Raw genomic sequence first — 20,284 nt, 5'->3', positions numbered from 1 at the left:
TAAACTTATTTGAGGAAGCGGGGCATCGCACGTGATGCAGCTCTCTAACTTAAATTCGATGTACCCACGCACTTTTATGGCCCTAAATCCACGCATCCCTCGCTCTTACTGGACGAAACCAACGCATAACCCAGCAATTGAGGGTAGGATGAGCCACCACAACAGCTCCATCGGCAAACACCACGCACTGCGTCATGGTCACCGCCCATCTCCCCCCTTGGCTCGTCTTTCCACGTCTCCTCACCTCTTATATTTATCGTCAACTTCAACTTCTTTAACATTTCGTCCTCATCTGTCCCACCTCTTTCCTCTTCTCCTTGTCTCCTTTGTTCGTACTTTCTACGAGGGTGCTGGTTGCGATACGGTTATCGCGCATACCATACCACTTGCTTTCCCTCATCTGCTTCGTATTATCACCTGAGGAATACCACGGGGCCATCCAGTGGACATCCGGTCTCTGGCTTCTACCCCCCTTTACACAACCAGCTATACAGTCCTCTGTTATTCAATTGTTATTTTCTTTGTGGTTGATTTCCCTCTAGCGTGCTATCTCCTCTCAGTCGCCAATTTAGTATCAGTGCACGATTATCTCTTGGCCCTTTATTTAAGGCCACTTCTTCCTACTTCGATCCTACCAACGTCGTTAGACCAGAAACCGTTAAAGTGCAGGGCATATTCTTTCATTTCCTCCCCTGCCAGGACTCAACATGCAGCCAAACCACCTTGAGCCTCATCGGACTATTCTCGACGGGAACCAGGAACGTTCGCTACATGGCCCCAGAGATACCGTCACGGCAACTACGTCACGAGAAACTGTGATTCCATCACAAAATACGTCTGGTGGACGACATACCAGATCAGACGGTATGTGTGCAGCTAGCGAATGACGAACACGAAGTGATAGATAGACACTCCCGATCAGGTATCAAGCATGCATACTGATCGGCCGTACTTTCTTCTTGAACTTTCCATCTCCTTAATTATCTTTAATGCTCGCTATATTTTGTTCGTTCAACATGTACTCATTTAGTTACTATACAGATTCGTGGATAGAAATTGCGTCTCAACCGTCATCCTCTTCCCTATCTTCTGTCACTGCAAGCGATGATATTGTCACGACAGGGCTTCGGGTACGGCAGCGACGCCACCAAAGAATCCACCGCCACGCTTCTGCGACAGGTAATTTAAATACTCATTACTCGCGCCGCTCTCCCAGTGTCCCAGGAAGTAGTCAAGATGAATATGAAGAGAGTGAGAGCGAGTCAGACCGGGTTCTGAGCAGCTCAAATGAGGATCTCTCACGCGGAAATGCGATGCTATATCGTGGGAATTTATCAACATCTGAGGTCGCAATTTCAAGCGATGAAGATGACAACTCTACCGCTCTTGGTTTGACCTCGAACCCACCAACTTTCACTCCGCAGCCAAATGCATTTTCACACCCTCCCGCTTCGCAAACCCAACGATCGAGACCGTCCGCTTTTATTACAAATCCGATATCAGCGCCTCCTAGCTTCAGGGCTAGATCAAGGAGAAACTCGCGCTCCAGCCTACACCCTTCACGACATTCGCGCCAGCATCAACATTCCCCTTACAATATGATATCCCCTTCCTACCAAGCCGATAACGATGCTGCTCTACGAGCAAGCCTTTCCACTCTTCTATCCTGCGCAGCCGCGGCTCGTGGGTTGCCCAAGCAAGACTCCCGACCGGTAACAACCGAGAGACCTGAACCTTCGGCCTTTCGATTAGTTCCCGAATCTATTGCTCTGGGAGAGGACCACAGCCAAGAATGTGCCAGGGCGATAGCACCCACCTTTAACAACATCCCAGTACACAGTCACACCCCACGGTCCTCATCCTCTAAACGTGCTGCGTCGCCCGATTCCGCCCATAAAGCAAGACGAAAAACCAACTCTTCTCGCAATCACTCTCCGTCCTCAAAGCGGTCGCGCCGTGTGTCTATGTCTCAGAGTTCATCCATCATCAGCCCCACCGTTATGACCTGGGTAATCAGCGCTGGTGTGGTTGTTTTGTTCTCTGCCATCAGTTTCTCCGCTGGATACGTACTAGGGCGAGAAATAGGCCATGCTGAACATGGTCTTGGGTCTACTGGACTTGATGGATTCATCAATGGGAACAGTTCGGGGAATGATCGTTTATCAAGTATCAAGGCTGGGGCTGGCTGTGGGAAGGAAGCGGTGAAAGGCGGATTGAAAAAATTTGGATGGGTTGGAGGTGGCGCGGGGTCCAGTATCAGTGCTTGAAACCAACCATAATGCCTTCTCGTCAACCTCAAGTATTCTTCAAAACCTCGAGGGGACGGTATTCTGTTCTCTCCAGGACGATGGAAGTTTTCACAATCCTGCTCGTCATCTCAACTTAACCCGGATTTTTTCAACACGCGCATCTAAATTTATAGCAATGCAGCTACCTCCCGGACCGCCTAGCGAAATTTTCGCCCGGATTAATAGCCATAGAAACGGAAACCAGGAAACAGACCGACTTGCGTTTTCTTCTGCTAGATGGACCTTACGCAATAGTGGTGGTCATGGCTTTCCACTTTCGACACCGGGATGAAGAGGGCTTATTTAAACATAACTCCCGCTGGCGTTCATTCCATGCTCCCTGTTGGTTTCTGAGTTAATTCATCTTTCTTGTCACGGTATCTTGTTTTTCTATTGGGATCGCAACATCCATGATTAGCACCCTAGTTTTACGTTACTTTGTGAGGTGTTTCTTCCCTCTATTTTCTATTTACCTTTAGCCTTTTCTTATTCCTACCGTTCTCCATTCTCCATTCCTCAATTTCTGCATATTCGCTAGCCTTACGTCACATTGCATAGTTAATTTTTGCATACTACCGTTTTATTTCGATCGTTTTATATCTACCCAGATATTTATCACTTAGTAACTTTATATCCTCATTGTCAACGAATATGAGTTTATTTTTTGCCTACCTCTTTAGACTTTTTGCGTCCAGCCTCTTGAATTACTACGTAAGTATTTGAAGATCGAGAGGGGAGACTTGGAATTGATAAATTGCTACAAACCGTAGAGAGTAGGCGGGGATCATTCTTGAATGAACGTATATTTATATAGTGGAAGTGGAGATCTTCTATTTTACATCCTTTTCATGGACAATATAAAGAAAAAAGACATACGACAAGGTTGGAGGGAGTGGAAGCCACTTCTCGAATAATGGCTTGCACGTATAAAAAAAAAATTCACCAAAAACGAAAAATATATATATATCAAGACCCTTCCATATTGACGCCTTAACGTAACGCGCCAGAAGTATGCATTGTCGAATTCCAAAGTTCAAACTTTTCAAAAGAAGTGAAAATGAAAGTAAAACCACCCTATCGTACACTCGCGAATAGTTGAGCTGCAGCCCATCTCATCCCGATAATTCCCCCGCCCCCCCCAACCCCCCCCCCCCAAAAACTATAACACAGAAACAACCTCGAACAACCCGATTTGTTCTTCATAGCATATATTCCACCGCGAGCCCCGACGTTTTCGTTCCATTTTCTAAATCTTAAATCCAAACCCAGCCATGCAGCTCTTATACTGCTCTACGAGCGGTCGACATTCCTGCTGCGCGGCATCGTCTGATTTGGAAAAAAGCATGCAGTCATCGCGGGCGGCTTTTTCGGTTTTGCAGACGCAGCATGGCTATGGAAGGCGTTTTAATGCAAATTTCTGTGTTAGACAATAATAGGCTACTGGCAGGTAGGAGCAGTACCACGGGGCGGTGGATTCGGTGCCTGACTGGGTTGACCGATGGCTGTGATGGGTGCGGCTGGAGCGGGGACAGGAGGGTAAGCAGGAGCCCCCCATACGTACCTTGGGTTTTGAGGATGATTCGGCGGGGCTGGATGTGGAGGAATTGAGAGCTGATGGAGAAGCTGGGTAAGACGGGTTAGCGAGCGCTTGTTCCCGAGTGTGTATGGCTTTCAAATTGGAAAACTCACCGGTGGAAATAGACGTGAATGCTGGAAGCGACATTGTTGAGAGGTAGATACCGACGAGGCTGATATCGGTGAGCAAACGCTAGAAGGGTGTAAGAGGTTTTAAGTGATGTAGTGAATTGGCAAATAGCTTGTTGACTTTGCGAAACTAAGTTGCAAACAAAGCTCGGAGACCGGAATATCAGTCTTACCGAGGCAACTGGGACTTCCCGTCCTGGTGTGGATCCGGACCACATAAACAATGCAAAGTACAAAATTTCGTTCAACTTTTTCTATCCTCTGGCTTGTACATTCACCCTTCTGATTCCCTCTTCTAATAGCAGCTGGCTTGCTGGAATACTCACACTGATATTTTTCTTACTCCTCCTGAACGATCGTGTCCTTGCACAGCAATATTTACCCCGCCATGACCCCTCCACATATCCTCTTTGTCATTGGGGTCAAAGGCCAGAGATTTGACTCCAAGAGAGAAATCCTTGAAAAGGAAAAGAGAATATTGGAAGGGGAGAGACGCCAACTGCAGGCGAAACAGGATAAAGAAACAAAATTGAAGAAAATCGAAGATGAGATCAGACAGATCGACGCTGAGCTCAAAAAGGTGGACGACGATCGCCTGGAGGATCTTGAAAAATATATTGAACCTCTCATCAACACTGACGATGTCTTCACTGAGGTACACCTTGGGGGTAACTCATACAGCCCCGATGCATGTAGGAAACTGGGACTGCTTTTGCGCAAACAAAAAAACCTGGAAACCGTACGACTGGACGATCTTTTCACCGGTCGCCTGCTTAGCGAAATCCCTACCGCGCTCTACTCCCTCCTCAGACCTCTCCTTGACGTCCACACCCTGCAAGCCATCGATCTCAGCGATAACGCATTCGGCGTGAATACCAAAGATCCCCTCGTCGAGTTTCTAAGAGCGCACCTCCCCCTCCGCCACCTGATATTGAACAACAATGGCCTAGGCCCAGAGGCAGGTACATTTATCGCGAATGCTCTAACAGAGCTTAGCGAGAGTAAACTCAAAGCGCGATCCAACCCTGAAATAAAATATGAAATCCCAGCCCTCGAGACCATCGTCTGTGGCCGGAACAGACTCGAGGCTGGAAGCATGGAAGCATGGGCACGGGCTATTAAGGCAAACGGCAAGGGACTTCGGACAATTAGGATGAAGCAGAATGGCATTTATTCCAAGGGCGTCGTAAAACTACTGAACACAGGCATTTGTCATGCGCCTGAGTTGGAAGTCTTCGACTTGGAAGATAATACGTATGGGAAGGAAGGCTCTGTTGCTCTAGCCGCGGTATTGTCGGGATTGCCATCTCTTCGCGAGCTGGGGGTTGACGACTGTGCCCTCACGGCTAAGGGCTGGCTCCGGGTTGCGAAGGCGCTTTCTGCTGGCGGGAACACGAAACTTGAGATTCTTAAGCTGAAAGGGAACGAGATAAATGGCAAGGGGGTGGGAGCGTTGGTTCATGTTGCTAAAACTAGCCTCCCCGCGCTTAAGAAGGTTTTCCTCAATGCGAATGCTTTTGATGAGGATAACGAAAATATCATGAGACTACAAGAGCTATTGAAGAGACGCAAAGCACGATTTGGAAAAAATGACAAGGAAGATGCATGGGGTCTAGATGAACTTGACGAGCTAGAAGGCGAGGAGGAAGAAGAAGAAGAGGAGGAGGAGGAGGAGAACGAGGCGGAGGAATGGGAATGGGAAAGCGTAGCGACTGATACTGAAATCGACATTCAAGCAAAAGCCGAACATATACTCACGGAGGCCGACGTGGCTGAGAACCAGCCAGTAGTTCAGAGCGTGGATAAAACCGTTGATGAGCTAGGCGAGAAGTTGAAATCAACAACAATCTAGTTCCCAATGCGATCATTCCTTATACCTGGTTCGAAATTTTGGAGTCGGACGGCCATCCCATTGCAACCCCCATTTCGCCACGCGGAGGTCATACTCATTCCCTGCTTGCATTTTATATTACTTTTACCCTCCTGTTTTGGTTTGAAGTTCCCAAGAGGCTGTGAGGAATCTTGAATGATTTCCCCCAGAGACTCGAACAGCGGCCGTCTATCTAGTGAGAACTGCCCTGGTGTTCTGTAGCAATGGATTCCTCTGTTTATTTAGTCCTAGCACATAGAGAAACTAGCATGCAATGAATTCCGCAGTTTAAATAATATAATTGCTCCCTTCCCACCTAACTCGATGAGCAGCCAACCCCAGCTCTGACTGGCACCAGTGGAGCTCAAATAAACTAAATTATTACTCTTTAAATTATGGACCTAGAATACCTGTCGGCAATTAACCCATTGCCTTTCAGAAATAGATGAATGGGCCAGAAAATATCAGATACAGTATACTTCTATACACAACAGAGAGACCGGCTCGGCACAACCGGGGATTGCCGGAACTTCCGGCTCTGTGTGTCAAAGCACCAATTTATTAGCATGAACGAATTGGGACAACTGGGACACACAGATACCGATTCTCCAACACTCTCTTGGAGGAGGTGGTTTGTATTGTGTCTTCCATCTTTGTATGCATGGGGTGATGGTGCATGGTTTCTTTACAACATTGCCCCTCTTACCACACAAGGCATTGTGGCGACTTGACGCTATCCCTTGTACCGAAATCATCGTACTCCTGTTCTACTTGAATTGGAAGAGAAAGCAGACGCCACTCCTTTACCTCCTTTTTTTCTGTTTTGAGATGGCATCTTTGTTTTTTTTTCTCTTGATGCTGTAATTGATCTGGGTCATTGTCACTGACTTGACGCAAGCTAAGTGGCCAACTTGCTCTAAGCTAAAGTGACAACATCGCTCGCTACATTGTTTTCCATTCCATGGTTTTTGTACTGGACGCCCTGAGCTTTCCGTTCATTGCATTGCTGGTGCCCTGGTTATACCCATCTTGGATCTTCTGAATAGCTTCTCTTCCATCTCAAGAAAAGACAAAAAAAAGGGAAAAGGATAAAGTGCGATCTTTGTATACTTCGGCGCTCCTGATAACCGCCGAGGAATCGGAGCGACGAGGTTTTGCGACGGGATCGCAGATCAGCTCTGGAGACATGGCCAAACCATTAGTCGACTGGTTTGTGCCTACTCCTGAGGGTCAAAGAGCGTTCAAGCAAGTAGGAATCAATCTGTTCCTCTGCATTGCATCACTGCTGGTGCCTGGTTTGCTGCTTTATTCCTCACTCTATGCGCTTGCTAAGCGCAAGACCAGGAGCTTCGAGATTCTGAGCCTGTTGGCGAGTATTGGATTCATTGCGAGTAGTTGCTTGATGGTGTTGGAGTGCAATATGATCCGGAGCCTGCAGCTTTTTGCCGGTAAGGAGATTCACCTCTTCATATTTCTTTTTTTGATTTTTGATTCTTGTTTTCTTTTCCATCTGCTTGGGCGATAACTATTCAGGCACTTGGCCGGTGAATGGCACTGTTTTACAAAATCCGGGGTGATGTTTGGGAGTTTTGGTATCCATACTGAATGGAGTTTTGTATTATTTCTGAGCCTGGCATCGTTGCATCAGAGAAGCAGCATCAATATTCAGTCATTTCAATCATTTCCTGACCGAAAATACAGTTGCGATTGGAGTGATGAAGGCGCTAGATCTATTCGCCCGTCGTCATAACCCGCCGCAGTATGCGCATGATCCAATGCCATCACACGGCTTGCTTGCTCTCCTCTACCTGACAGAATTGCGGTACGAATCTTTTACACCAAACACCACACGGCTCGGCCCCGCCCCAGCACCCAGTCTCTCAAAAGGGAAGAGTGAAAATAGCTATCGCAATGGTCGGGGAAGTCCCAAGTCGAAGCAATGGAAACCTCACTTTACCGAACAGGGCAATCTCGTACTCCACGCCATACTTTTTGCCATTCTACAAACGTTCTTTCCACAATCGAACCCTACAGTGGTTGCTTTGGAAGTTCTACTCGCCATATATGTACTTTGGGAGAGCCTTCAGCTTCTACTCCGTTACCGCACCAGCCCTCCGTTGTTTGGACCTCTTTACACGGCAACTTCCTTGAGCACGTTCTGGAGTGAAACATGGCACAGTGCTTTTGCCAGTCCCTGCCGCTCGCTCGCATATGAGCCGATACGGTATACTCTACCCGAACGATACGGCGTGCCAGTGTCCATAGCCAGGGCTCTTGGCGTGGTTGCGTCGTTTGGGCTGATGGGGTTTTTCCACGTGTATGGCCTGAAGCCTCTATTACCCTTCGATGCTCTCGCCCGGATCTACGCTTTCTTTATTCTGAATGGTGTTGGGGCTGTTATTGAGGATGCGATCTGGGGCAGGGAGACGCATTGGGGGAAGACTATTCTTGCCTGGGTGTTTGAGTTAGCTATTGCCAGTTGGACTGTTGAGGGGCTGTCAGTCCCACGTGGTTTAAAGAACATTCAATGGACTACTATTTGTGACGTTGGGGAAGTATGACGTTAGAATTGTTTTGTTTTTCTTTTTTCTTCTGTTATTTTCTTTTTTGTTTATTTGTGGTGGCTCAGTGTCGCATTTTTAGGATATTTCGCTCCATTCCTAGTTCTGCGCGGGTTTTGGATGACGGTTTTTTTTTTCCCTTTTTTTTTTTTGCTTGATACATCCTCTCGAAAGATCCTTGACTGAAAGAAAGAAGCTGAAGAACATATAAAGACGATGGAAATTGTGTGATTTTCGAAGATTGGCCTCAGAATAGAAAAATGAGAAATTTGGAGGACCCGTGTCCTAAATGGCGTTGTTGAAAGTAACACCACTCGTTCTGTTTGACCTTCCCACCATGATAGAGATAAAGATAAAGTCAGCCACGATTGGACGCTAGTCCTACTTTGGCATCAGCGGATCGGAGTCCCTGAAGCTTAATATTGGTTGAGCCTCAAGTGCCAAGACTATTAAGTTCTGTAGATCGTAAACCTTATTTTTGCTTCTTCGATGATACGTCGATGCCTTCGGATGATGGATGAGACTCGGATATGAATAATGGGCATTGGGCAATAGAATAGGATGACATTTTGATTTAACCATGATTACTTAGGACTTCCATCCTCTTTCGATACAATAAACATTGTCCCTCTAAGCCTAAAACATCAACTGATAAAGTCTCGGTTAAAAGAAAAATATGAATCTATCGCCCGAGGTTCAACTGTCAACTATCAACTAACTGGCCCTTCAGTGGCCGAAATTCTCCTATATTCTCCTACAAACTCTATACCTCTCCCACAAATGCCAAGCCATCCCGTCCGTTTCAATCCATCTAGGAAACTGCGAGTTACAAGCCTTGGCTATAGACAATCTATGAGATCACAATTGTTAGCCATCCTGAACCGTGTTCCTTACGCCCTTCAAGACGGATAAGTGATGTCGAAAAAGAAAATCTACAACACACCGCTTCAAAATGGGCAAGGGTTATTGCTCTGCTTGCAATCATTGCGTTCGCCATAGTCGAAGCACCCGCCGCTGGGGTTGCATTCGTACACATGGTCATAGACAAAATCGGGGGTAACGAGAACTGCCTCGCAGTGGCCGCAGTATTGACCCTGTCTGCTGCCTACTTTACATTGACAGGCGTCCACGCTGGCAGCAGCGAGTAGGAGGCCGGAAACAAGGACGTTGACGATGCTGAACTTCATTGTGGAGGTTTGGTTTGAATGGGAAAGTAGTTGGTTTGCAGACAAAGACTGGATTTTATCACTTCTTGAGAGGGAAGTGGGATAGACTGGTGGACTGTTTGGGAGGTCCCTTTTCCGCCCTTCTCCGGGGCAGGAAGTGGTTTATATAGGCATTGTTGGTGTCTTTGCTCCTGTCTGTCCTGTTCCGTCCTCTTTGCCTTCCTGGGGTCGTATTCGGGGGAAGATCCGGGAAAAGAAGAGAGGGTCTAATCGTACAGAATACGAGATTATCACGGCCCGGAGGACTCAAGTTCAGGGCAGTGTTGTGGTTACAACAAAGTCGCATTATTATTCATGCTGACTTAACAACCAGTTTTCCCAATGTCCTTGTGACGGGTGGCACCGACGCAGGCCCTGGGATCAGGATTCTGGCGACGCCTGGCCTATGAAATAGGCAACATCACTTTGGGAAATATATTACTCAGTATCGGGTCGATAGGAAACGCCCATTCGTGGTGATTCATTTTCAACGAGTCAAAATGCCCTCGAGTAGGCCAGTGGATCTCTTGGCATTTTATAGCAGGTGCGACTTCCACTGGACAACGTTCCTTGCCAACACGAGGAAGATCTGAGGAAACCAGCTGAAAACATACATAAGCCGGAGCTATAGATTTGCGTTTTACCCACTCCTAGACAGCTTCAAGAACTGTGTGGATAAAAACTTCCCCCGATATCTGTCAAGTCTAGGGGATTGTGATCCTTTTAGAGCACGCATTAAATTGATCAGAAGTATTCCATAAATATCACTTATCGTTGACCTCTGTAAATCCACTCCCCAAGCAATGTTAATTCGATAAAGCTTAAAAAGCCGTGCCTTTGATTCGTCGAGGTATTGTCAAGGTATGCTGTGCGGGAGTCAACTATAAAAAGCTTGACTTGTTGGCGTCTCAAATTTGGGCCGATATTCCCTTGCTAGGATTGTCGCAGCCAACCCTTACTAACTGAGGCAAGGCAGGAAGATTTTTATGTGTTGGCCCATCAGCCCCACGGATCAGCGAGGGACACCTGGGCCCTTAGTTATCTTGAGAAGCTACTTGGCTCGTTGTTCTGCGAGGGGCCAACTGCTTGGGGCGATACGAGCGCAAATCCAGGATATATGTCCGGTGAACATTCATTCGTCTCAATGCCCTGACAATACGCTGCGTTCGAACTCGACTTTATGGTGCAGTACGTGTTGCGGTGCAAGGGATCTGCAATTAAACTGCCAGAGTTCCAGACCTCCCAATGATTGGCTGAGCTTTGTCTCGATACTTGCCGGTCATTTGCAATCAAGTTGAATCAACAGTCGTATTTTTGTCGATCCAAGCAAGGATGTACTACCTGCGGAAGAGGTATCAAATGCGGTGTGTCCATGGATGCTACATCATCAGGGCGAAATATCATTTTCCTCCCAGTTTCTGCCTTTTGATCTTCAAAGGCTCGCATGAAAGGAGGGGAGCATCGCGAAAATCAGGAGATATTGAGGCGAATATGGGTATTTCAGTTGCTATAATATCAAGCCATGTTGAATATCCAAGGTAAAAGACCAATAGATTTTAGTCATGCCTGTTTTGCTAATCCAGCATTTTAGAACAACATTTGATGCCCGGGATAGCAACCAGCCGCAGCATCTTCCAGCTTTCAAGTGATATTCGTTCACCAAAAAAATAGCGTCGTTATGTCTTTTCATATGGGAAGATATTTCACCCTCTCATAGTAGCTCGAAATTTATCGAACAGGAATTTTCGGATTGAATACCAGAAGACCTAGTTCCGAAGAGTTGGTCTATTTGTTTGAAGGCTACTGCTGGTCGCCGACTGCGTAATAGCGAGAGGCTTTCGGCTTGGCAAACCCTAAGCCGCGAAATATGTGCAGCAGCAGGTAATCTTCTTCCAATCAGAAGGCAAGCTCCATTTATCTGGGGCGTATTTGAGGCTTATGAAGCTCAAGGTCGAGAAAGAAGTCCGGGAAACGATGAAACGAAAGGGGGAGCAAGCTTCAATCACAAACTACAAAGATCATTAAGAAGAAAATAGAATTAATATAAACTTGACCGGCTTTGTGTACCCTCGTGAAAGCGACTGATTATACAACACCCCTTTCCACCTGTCTAGATATACGCTTAACTCGCTGGCAATCCTAAGTGAGACACGAATTGAAGGCATATGTCTGGACGGGCTTTGATCGTACCAATTAAGGGTCGAAATGTTTTTTGGATATTCCTTTGGGCTGAGGTGTAAGGTGGCTATGCAGCAAAGTTGTTCCAATGTTCCCCCCCACTATGCTCTTGTAAGCTTACAATTGGCAGACGGAATCCTGAGTATACGGCCCCGTTCACATGGTGGGAATCGCCTCTAACGCCCAACCCCGCAAGCCTCTCTTTTTGCCAGCTGAAGGAGTTTGTTTTCCGGTCGACGGCGATTCCTTATTCTATCCAAGTACTATATACAATATTCTCCGTACTCCCAATCTATGGGAAGAGCGACCGGGGAGATTCGGACATGAAGGAATGAAACACCTAAACGACTCACTTTAAACTGAAGTGAAGCGATGGAAAAGAAAATTGGGAATCAAAGTATATATAGGAAAAAGAGAAAGGAGTCACTCTAAAACAACCTTTTTCAAAATTGGATCATGCTCACAACGCATTGAAAACAATCTGCATCCCTACACTCCCCGAATCTTCCCTTCTCATGACATAGGCCCTGACTTCCTCAACTGTCAACCCTGATCCTGCTGTGGCTTGTGCCGTGCTTCCGGATCCGCCCGTCCTGTTTGTTCCGGGGCCAGTACCACCCCGACCAGTAGTTCTCGTAGCTCCTGCCCGAACCCGCTCTCGCAACGCTTCAGGCCCAACGACGAACAAACTGCCAACTTCCAGCAGAACATCGAGCGCCCCACCAACGCCCTTAACAGCTTCATCAATATCCCATGATCGTAGTAAGTCTACGTAGCAGGTCATATCCTTGGTGACCATGAGGCCGCCGGGGCCGTTAACCGGGAAGCGCTTGAAATGCTCGAGAAGCAAGGTGCGGACACCCAGGGCGATTTCTGTGAGGAAAATTTTGATGTTGGAGCCGCTCGAGGAGAGGGAAGTGAGAATTGTGGTATGTAGGCGGTTGAGAAAGGTGGAAATAGCGGCGCAGGTCTGGAATGGTGTCAGAAATGGATCCTACTGTCAAAATTTCTTTATCAGGTAGGGGTTGTGTCAAGAGAAATAAACTTACGGGTGTCTGCAGCATCTCCAACCATGCCGTGTCGCCATCTGTGACATTTTCTTTCGGGCGGAAATCGTTCTTTCGTTGGCCAGAAAGAAGTCGTGACACCCAGGACAACGTCACGTCTACAGTTTTCTGCTCGATAGAATTGATTTTATCCTCGATCTGGTTCACTGCTAGAGAAGCCTTTTTCTCCATATCTCTCCTGATAGTAATGTTTCCGGCTGCTAATGGAATAAGTACGGTGTTAATACATGTCATCATGAGGTGTGTGATACTAATCGCAGGACGTAAGCTGCCTAAATATAAGAAGTCGGGTTCTGTCTTTGTGGACTCCTGGCTTGACGCAGACTCGAGTGCCCCATCGAGCGCAACCTCGACATATCCTTCCCCCATCATAGACAGAAGCATGTTCAGAAGCGCGGAAACATCCTTCGGCGTTTCGCTGCTGACGGCCAATTCCAGATCTCGTCCAACCCCTTCTGCGAGCCATTTCAACATTCGCTTCGCAAAAGCGGGGTTCAAGCGGCCATCTTCTTCCGTAAGCTCAATTTCATTTTGTTTGTGTAAATCTGAATTGTCTTTCAGGCCAGCAACACGCAGTAGCATTCGTTTCTGAGTGGGGGTGAAGTCTGAGGAATCTAGTCGACTGACATAGGCATCTCTGGCAGAGTGAATGAGTTCGCTGCCAGATTTCGCCAGAGACGACATGAATGTCGTTGTGGATTTCTTCCTGCGACTATGGAAAGTTGTAAATTTAAACATGAGTGACGTGTAAAGCTCCTCCAAATTCTTCCTTTCTCTTTCGATGTAGGATGAGCTTCCAAAATAGGGAACGAAAAGGTCTTCCAGTTGCTGATCCAGGATAATGGCAGTCTTAACAGATATTGTTTCTGGGTGTTCTGTTAGGCCATGGGACTTCATATCATCGATGAGGCTGCTGATATAACTCCGGGCGGTTTGGAGAGACCTTAAGAACGCTAACGACGATACACTATTAGCCTTATCTAATACCATTTCTAGCCGCTGCTGTATGGATTGTTGGAAAATCCTCTGCAAAAACTTCTCGAGAACCTGCTCGTAATACGGAAACGCGCGTTTGATAATCGTAGATTCCTCCTGAACCACAACCTTGACCTCGTCCACCAGTGACTGAAGGCTATGCTCAACAACTGGTGGGTCAGCGTCAGGGTCAGCCAGCATTTCCCACGTTTCCGCATCTCTTCCAATCTCCTCGGTAATGAGCTGGCTGCGGTCAATAAAGAACTGGTGCTGATTAACGAATAATCCAACCACGCTGGCGCCGCCATTGAAATCGTATAACACAGCTGCACAGTCCCGCATCCCATCAAAATTCGCTTTCCGATAGAAGTCATCAAACTGCTTCAGCAGATCTTTCTCCAATGTCTCTGAGAACTTTTCTATAATCTCCCTTGTATTTATGCGCTTCGCAGGAGAGGAGGCGTTCATCGATGTTCCATTCATCCCGACACTGCCATTTTCCTCACTCCAGCTTTTGGGATCCAATCTCCTGCTTATCCTGAGTAGCTGTCTTGCAATATGCGCACACCTAACCTTTCCCTCACCGCTTCCTGATCGTCTCAAATTTTCCAAGAGGGATAATTCCCCACGGTTGCTAACTTCATCCCAACATTCGATAAGGAAATGCGCATCCAAGGCCCTCCGTCTCTGACGATCGAGATCCTCTAGCTTCTTTCCTGTTTCAACAGCAATATTGCCACCGCCTCCTCCGCCTGGCCCATTCAGGGATGTATCCAACTTCTGAAACGACTCGATGGTCTGGCTTAATTTGAAGCCAAGCGAACTGACATTTTGCGCATGTTGGGCTTCTGCCCTTCTCACAGCGGCGGACAGTTCATTTTCCCGTAGCTCCAGGTCGCCAGACAACTCGACCATACGACGCTGGGCATGTTCAAAGGTACGAATAAGGGGTTTCGGGTCGAAGGGTTGATTGCCGCTAGGTCCGCCTGACCGGCGCTGGGAGGCCGGGATGACAGAGTCTGAAAGGGACTCGATGAAATCTTTGACAATGAAGTCGCGGTTAGAGAAGGTTTCGAGAGTGAAGGTAGGGCCTTTGTTGAAGATGGATCTAGTGGCAGTGGAGCGTGCACTTTGCGAATTTAAGGAGGCGGTATCTGGCATGTTGATAGCCTATGATAGCCTAGTTGGGCCGCGATTATTGATGGGCGGGAGGAAATATAAGTAATTTAGTCATATTCGAGTAGTCAGCGTAAAGATGTCCGTTGGTAGTAGGTCATTACTGAAGGGTGTACTGAAATATGATAGTTGCTGGAGTGTAGTTGGAGTTGGAGTTCAAGTGGTTGTTGCAGCTAGCAAGGTGTCGCAGTTGGAATATCGGTCCACGCTAGGCTGCTACTGCCACACCCTTTATTTTTCAGAATTCTTCTTTGAATATTTCTAGGTCATGAAAAGCAAACAAAATAACCAGGAAATGCAACAGGGCTTTATTTCACTTTTGCTCTCACGAGAAGCAACTCAATAACAAATACAAGTACCACTAGTATTCGCCAGATCTCGCAGATGCTCAGCCGAGGAATGACGCAAACGTCCTATCACAGCCTCATCCTCATTGCAGATTTTGCGCTTGATATCACCGTTTTGATCCAACCTCACTGCTAATATCTTCTGATCTGAGGACGTTATATATTTGGACCCATGCGATCCTGACCTTGAATAGTAATTCTCTTGGTTTCATTATTTCTATTCTGCAACCACCCTTCAACCTCTAAATCGCCGGAGTTGATCCATGTAGAGATATTTGCCAGATCGCATCTGCTGTCCGTCGATTCGCACCCCATCTCATGGCTCTCCCCACAGACCCGCGTATACGCCGGAACTCGCGAGTCGATACCTCAAAGCTCACTCCGGCCGAGCGTGAAGCTCTCCTCAAACCCTACCTTCCAGATCCATCTACCATCCGTTCGGCCCGCAGCAGGCATGGGAAGAAGAAGCAGAAGCAGAGGAGGAAACCTATCCGAGCATTCCTCAAGTCGACATTACACTACCTCACCTATTTTCTAATCCACGTTGTTTTCAGCATCTACATCCGGCTCCGTCAAGGCTATCATGCCATCATTGATCGAATCCTGGCCATTCTTTACTACCATCACCGCACTCCCGAGCTCATACAAAAAGATGTCCGTGGCCTGAGTCAGCTACCGCAGCATCTGAGCATCGTGTTGATGCTGGGGAAGGATGAGGATGCGCTGGATGTGATTATGGACGAGGTGGCGGAGTTGGTAGCCTGGAGCTCGTGCGCTGGTATACCTATGTTGAGCATATATGAGAAGACAGGTATATTACCTACCACTAACTCCTTTTACACTTCATCAAAATAGTAAAAAGAGAACACGCCATACCAAATCAAAAAATTAAAATTAAAATTAAAATTAAACCAAAACTAACTTATGTACAATGCAGGCATCCTAAAATCCTACATCCCAACCCTCCACAAAATAATCATAAGCAAACTATCAACGTACTACGGGCCTCCTTCCCACCAACCAACCCTCCGCCTCTTCGCACCACACCATGCCCTCTACTCTCCAACTCTCTGCCCACCCTCCTCAAAAGCAAATCCCGCGCTCTTCACCCTCCTCCTCCTCTCCGCCACAGACGGGCGCGAGACACTGGTCGACCTCACAAAGACCCTGACCGAGATGGCCCAGCATGGTAACCTGTCACCGCAAGATATAAGCCCGAAACTCATCGACGCTGAGATTAGCGAGTTGACGTCCCCGCCTACACCGCCGCTGGGGAGCACTCCTGGAGATCCGCTATTCGATGAACGCAATAGCATCGCATCCTCAGCCGGTACGGGGTCCAGCACTGCCGTGTCAGATTCGCCGCGGTCGTTGCCTGCGGACGCCGCGACGGCTGTGTTGATGAAGTCTGATCCAGATTTGTTGATGGTGTTTGGCCCGTTTGTGCGGCTGGATGGGTATCCGCCGTGGCAGTTGCGGCTGACGGAGATCTATTGCACGGGAGATAAAGGCAGCTTGATTACTGGGGGTGGGGAGGCGGTAGAGTATCAAAAGTTTCTTAAAGGGCTGTGGAGGTATGCGAGGGCAGAGATGAGGTTTGGGAGGTAAATTGGGGTAGCGTATAACCCTTTTCCCCTTTTATGTAACGTTGTATATTTCTCTATTTTCCCCTTCCGTTTGTGTCTCTTTTTATGTATTTATTTTTGTTTTTCCGCTTGGGATTCAATGCCCTTGCTTTTGCACCGCTTATTTCATCAATTTCTGCCCGGTGGCATATAACTCGTTTTAGTCCATATTCAAATTGCATTGGCTCCCAGGTATATTCAGTCGGAAGTACGAATCCCTTAGGAAGAAATTCCATTCGCTTGGTCAGTTTACAGATTCAATTCGGGTTCTGATATGCTACTTTCCTTGGTCTAGAACGCCTCATCCAATTCAGAAGTTTCTCTCAATTTCCATTATTTAAACACTAGAGACTCTGCAGATGAATAATGACATTGTTTGTTATCTATTTATTTACTTAATTAATCACTAGAAGAACCATGATGATAGGGACCCCTTTCTGAGATTTTAGCTAGACTACAAGCGTCCGACTCGTATTCGGCAAAAAGGGCAAATACCCAAAACAATGTCCTAAATATAATAGAATACAAAACTAAACCCTATTGTTATATATATACCCGTTCGCTAGCTAAGATTGAGAGGGGGTTTCTCGACGTAAATGACCCATACGAATTTTCTAAACTAAAAATATGTTCTGTTCCGTGATCCTCAATCAACCTGTCAAGAAAAGAAAAGAAACGAAAAAAAAATAAAAAGAATTAAGAATAGAAACAAAAACAAAAGGAGAAAATGTATGCCACTCTCAAAGTCGCCCAGAAGATAGCGATAGCAGCAATGTGTTTTAAAACAAGAAAAGGAAAGAAGAGGGTTTAAAGAAAATGAAAGAGATTGGGATATCCATGCATTTAACCATCCCTCCCACAATCTCTCGCATATGGCAGACAAAAAACAAGTCAGCCATAAGCATACTTAGACAATATATATATACCCATACAACATATGTCTGTCCAATCCATTCCAAAACGCCACCAAAACGCAACGTATTAACCAGCACGAGGTCACCATCCGGCTACACAAGCAAAACACCTCACAACCTCCGCGCCACCGTCGACGACACTCTCAACTGCACACCACGAACACACCTTCCGTCCCGTCCTGGGGCCATTCTCTTCTTCCCCTCCACGTCCTGGCCTTGAATTTGACGGCGCAGTCTTGCCCCGCCAACAGGACCCTTTGCCTCGACAGTCATTCTCATTGATAGTATTACTAGTATTGCTGTTATTATTCTCCTTGCCTCGGCCTGAATAGGGGTTCGGAGGGGAGCGAGCGTAGTTGCAATCGACAGCCATACACTCTCGTAGACAGATGTAACAGGTCCGCTCGGCGCAGAGGTCGCAGTCGGCATAGGCGTCAAGGGTGGAACGTGTAGTGGGGCGACGATGGCAGATGTGGCAGGGGAATAGAGTGATGTTGGATGAGGGTTTGTTCTGTGAGGACGATGTCGAAGGGTCGTTATTGTGATGCGTATTGGGTTTCGTTTTATGGAGTGAAGAGGATGGTGATTTTGGTGGCAGGCTGCTCCCGGGATCAGTGGAGTAGAGATGCTGCGGCTTCTGCCCTGCATACATGCTTATTGGAATGGTACTCCATTCCTGTTGTGATTGCTGGTTTTGCTGTTGCTGTATCAAACGCCGCCGTTTTATTGCCGTCGGTTGCAGGCAGGGTCGGAATGGATGCGTTCTCCGTTCAGGAATGGGCCAGGGGGCAAATTTGGAAGTTATTGAACCTGACGACGATTCCCCCAAGAGCTGACTGTATCCACTTCTAGATTTATCGTCGATATGCTGAGCGTTGCCCGGGATGAAAGCGGTGCTGATATAGGGAGATCCAAATTGTTAGCGTTGGTTGCCGAGGGAAAAAAATAGATGGACAAGATAGAGGCTGAAGGAAATGCTAAACCCACCAACTGCCCATACTAGCATTGACCTGGTTATCCCAATTGGTTGTATCTCTCTTTCTCTTTTTCATGCCTGCAGCATCTGATATAGGGCATCCTCGCTGTTCACATGCGGAGGTAGTCGTTGCCCAGGCGAAGGCGTCATTTTGGGGCTGGTCGGGGATATACATGGCAGGCAAAGAAAGACGGTGGAGGTAGCGGTATGGCAACCTGTCTGGATATCCAAAAGGGCGATTTCAAGAAGAAGGACGCATGGTTCTGAGAGGTGTTGGAGGAAGGGAGGAGAGAAGCAGAGGCACAGGGGGGAGTACGTTGAGCATTGAGGTGTTGTTTTCTCCCCGTGGTTTGCTGGCTGGCCGGGCAGGGTCTGGGAAATCCGCTAGTCTGATAAGCTGCCGCTTGCTAAGGGCAGATTCCACCATTTGGGGATTATCTCAGGCTGCAATGAAGGGACTAAATACTATGTCGATACCAGAAAATATAAAAATCGCAATAAATAAACTTTCGGAGTCGTAAAACTTTCCATGGTTCGTTCTATCTTCATGGAAGCCGCTCAGGTCTGGTACGATTCTACATAACCCTCGAGAAAGGAGTTGGCTACAAAATATCTGGCAAGCTCAGTCCATTCCGAAGATGCTGGGCATTGGCTGATCGATAGATATCTGCACCAGTCTCCTCTCCGCGCTAATTCTTGCTGGTGCATTTGTCTACTGCCAGCGGAATCCGTTCCTGGAACTGGGCTTGAAGTTTTCGGCTTGAAACAGCCCAGACACCGTATTTTTGGTCACAAGGATGGATATCCCTTTCCAGCGCACGAACGAAGACAGTGGGCTGGACTGCGGCAATGGCGTGGCGAGCTTGAGCACGGAGTTTGTTGCTCACGTACGAGTATCAAAGCCCGTGAATTTGGATCTTGTTTTTGATAATATTTCCGGTGTTCCCTTGCTACAATGCCTAGATGGCTGGTTGCAGTGATATAATGAGCTCGGCCTGTATGATTTGCCTCATGACAACACGGGATAACTATCAGTTTCCTATACGTAGGCGGGGTGGAAAGGAAATTGAGAAGATTTGAGATTTGAGACGAGGACAAGTCCCTAACGATTCTCCTCCAACAGGGTTCACTGAGCACAGGCTGCGACTTAACCCGCAATTATTTTACTGGCTGGAAATCTCCACAAGCAAGAAAGTCCTGTCCTTCGTACCATATTGTGGCTTGCCTTTCATCAGCCGAGTCTGCTAGCCGTGGGGTCATTCATCCGCTTGAACCCAAACGCCGCAAGCCAGAATGGCGATATCAACACCTGACGTGCCCCAAAACCGGCCTGTTTTTTTTCTCGTCGAATCTGTATCCAAACCAATGATGCTGCTTCAAGGTCGATACCTCCCCAAA

General features: G+C 47.3%; 8 protein-coding genes across 8 annotated transcripts; 4 read left to right on the top strand and 4 right to left on the bottom strand.

The window, feature by feature from the left end:
- Positions 1 to 707: 707 nt before the first annotated feature.
- HCBG_03743 (uncharacterized protein) lies at positions 708 to 2,879 on the top strand (the record flags this gene model as incomplete). Its single annotated transcript, XM_045430792.1, has 2 exons — positions 708 to 864; positions 1,054 to 2,879. 2 exons carry the CDS (start codon positions 708 to 710, stop codon positions 2,265 to 2,267), a joined length of 1,371 nt encoding a protein of 456 aa, XP_045288935.1.
- A 655-nt stretch (positions 2,880 to 3,534) lies between these two features.
- Positions 3,535 to 4,011, bottom strand: HCBG_03742 (copper metallochaperone COX17; the record flags this gene model as incomplete). The annotated part of the gene is made up of 3 exons (XM_045430791.1): positions 3,535 to 3,678; positions 3,850 to 3,899; positions 3,978 to 4,011. 3 exons carry the CDS (start codon positions 4,009 to 4,011, stop codon positions 3,535 to 3,537), a joined length of 228 nt encoding a protein of 75 aa, XP_045288934.1.
- A 369-nt stretch (positions 4,012 to 4,380) lies between these two features.
- On the top strand, positions 4,381 to 5,844 carry HCBG_03741 (ran GTPase activating protein; the record flags this gene model as incomplete). Its single annotated transcript, XM_045430790.1, has 1 exon — positions 4,381 to 5,844. The coding sequence occupies one exon, from the start codon at positions 4,381 to 4,383 to the stop codon at positions 5,842 to 5,844; it is 1,464 nt and encodes a 487-aa protein (XP_045288933.1).
- A 1,204-nt stretch (positions 5,845 to 7,048) lies between these two features.
- HCBG_03740 (uncharacterized protein) lies at positions 7,049 to 8,423 on the top strand (the record flags this gene model as incomplete). Its single annotated transcript, XM_045430789.1, has 2 exons — positions 7,049 to 7,310; positions 7,564 to 8,423. 2 exons carry the CDS (start codon positions 7,049 to 7,051, stop codon positions 8,421 to 8,423), a joined length of 1,122 nt encoding a protein of 373 aa, XP_045288932.1.
- Positions 8,424 to 9,007: 584 nt separating this feature from the next.
- On the bottom strand, positions 9,008 to 9,610 carry HCBG_03739 (uncharacterized protein; the record flags this gene model as incomplete). The annotated part of the gene is made up of 3 exons (XM_045430788.1): positions 9,008 to 9,059; positions 9,193 to 9,273; positions 9,456 to 9,610. 3 exons carry the CDS (start codon positions 9,608 to 9,610, stop codon positions 9,008 to 9,010), a joined length of 288 nt encoding a protein of 95 aa, XP_045288931.1.
- Positions 9,611 to 12,086: 2,476 nt separating this feature from the next.
- Positions 12,087 to 15,009, bottom strand: HCBG_03738 (exocyst complex component protein; the record flags this gene model as incomplete). The annotated part of the gene is made up of 2 exons (XM_045430787.1): positions 12,087 to 12,776; positions 12,856 to 15,009. 2 exons carry the CDS (start codon positions 15,007 to 15,009, stop codon positions 12,267 to 12,269), a joined length of 2,664 nt encoding a protein of 887 aa, XP_045288930.1.
- Positions 15,010 to 15,689: 680 nt separating this feature from the next.
- HCBG_03737 (ditrans,polycis-polyprenyl diphosphate synthase) lies at positions 15,690 to 17,321 on the top strand (the record flags this gene model as incomplete). The annotated part of the gene is made up of 2 exons (XM_045430786.1): positions 15,690 to 16,182; positions 16,309 to 17,321. The coding sequence occupies 2 exons, from the start codon at positions 15,690 to 15,692 to the stop codon at positions 16,977 to 16,979; spliced, it is 1,164 nt and encodes a 387-aa protein (XP_045288929.1).
- A 671-nt stretch (positions 17,322 to 17,992) lies between these two features.
- HCBG_03736 (uncharacterized protein) lies at positions 17,993 to 19,061 on the bottom strand (the record flags this gene model as incomplete). The annotated part of the gene is made up of 2 exons (XM_045430785.1): positions 17,993 to 18,806; positions 18,898 to 19,061. 2 exons carry the CDS (start codon positions 19,059 to 19,061, stop codon positions 17,993 to 17,995), a joined length of 978 nt encoding a protein of 325 aa, XP_045288928.1.
- Positions 19,062 to 20,284: the final 1,223 nt, after the last annotated feature.

This window comes from Histoplasma capsulatum (genome assembly GCF_000150115.1).
Source record: "Histoplasma capsulatum G186AR genomic scaffold supercont2.4, whole genome shotgun sequence".
NCBI classification, from domain to species: domain Eukaryota; kingdom Fungi; phylum Ascomycota; class Eurotiomycetes; order Onygenales; family Ajellomycetaceae; genus Histoplasma; species Histoplasma capsulatum.
This window is presented reverse-complemented; position numbering and strand designations above follow the sequence as displayed.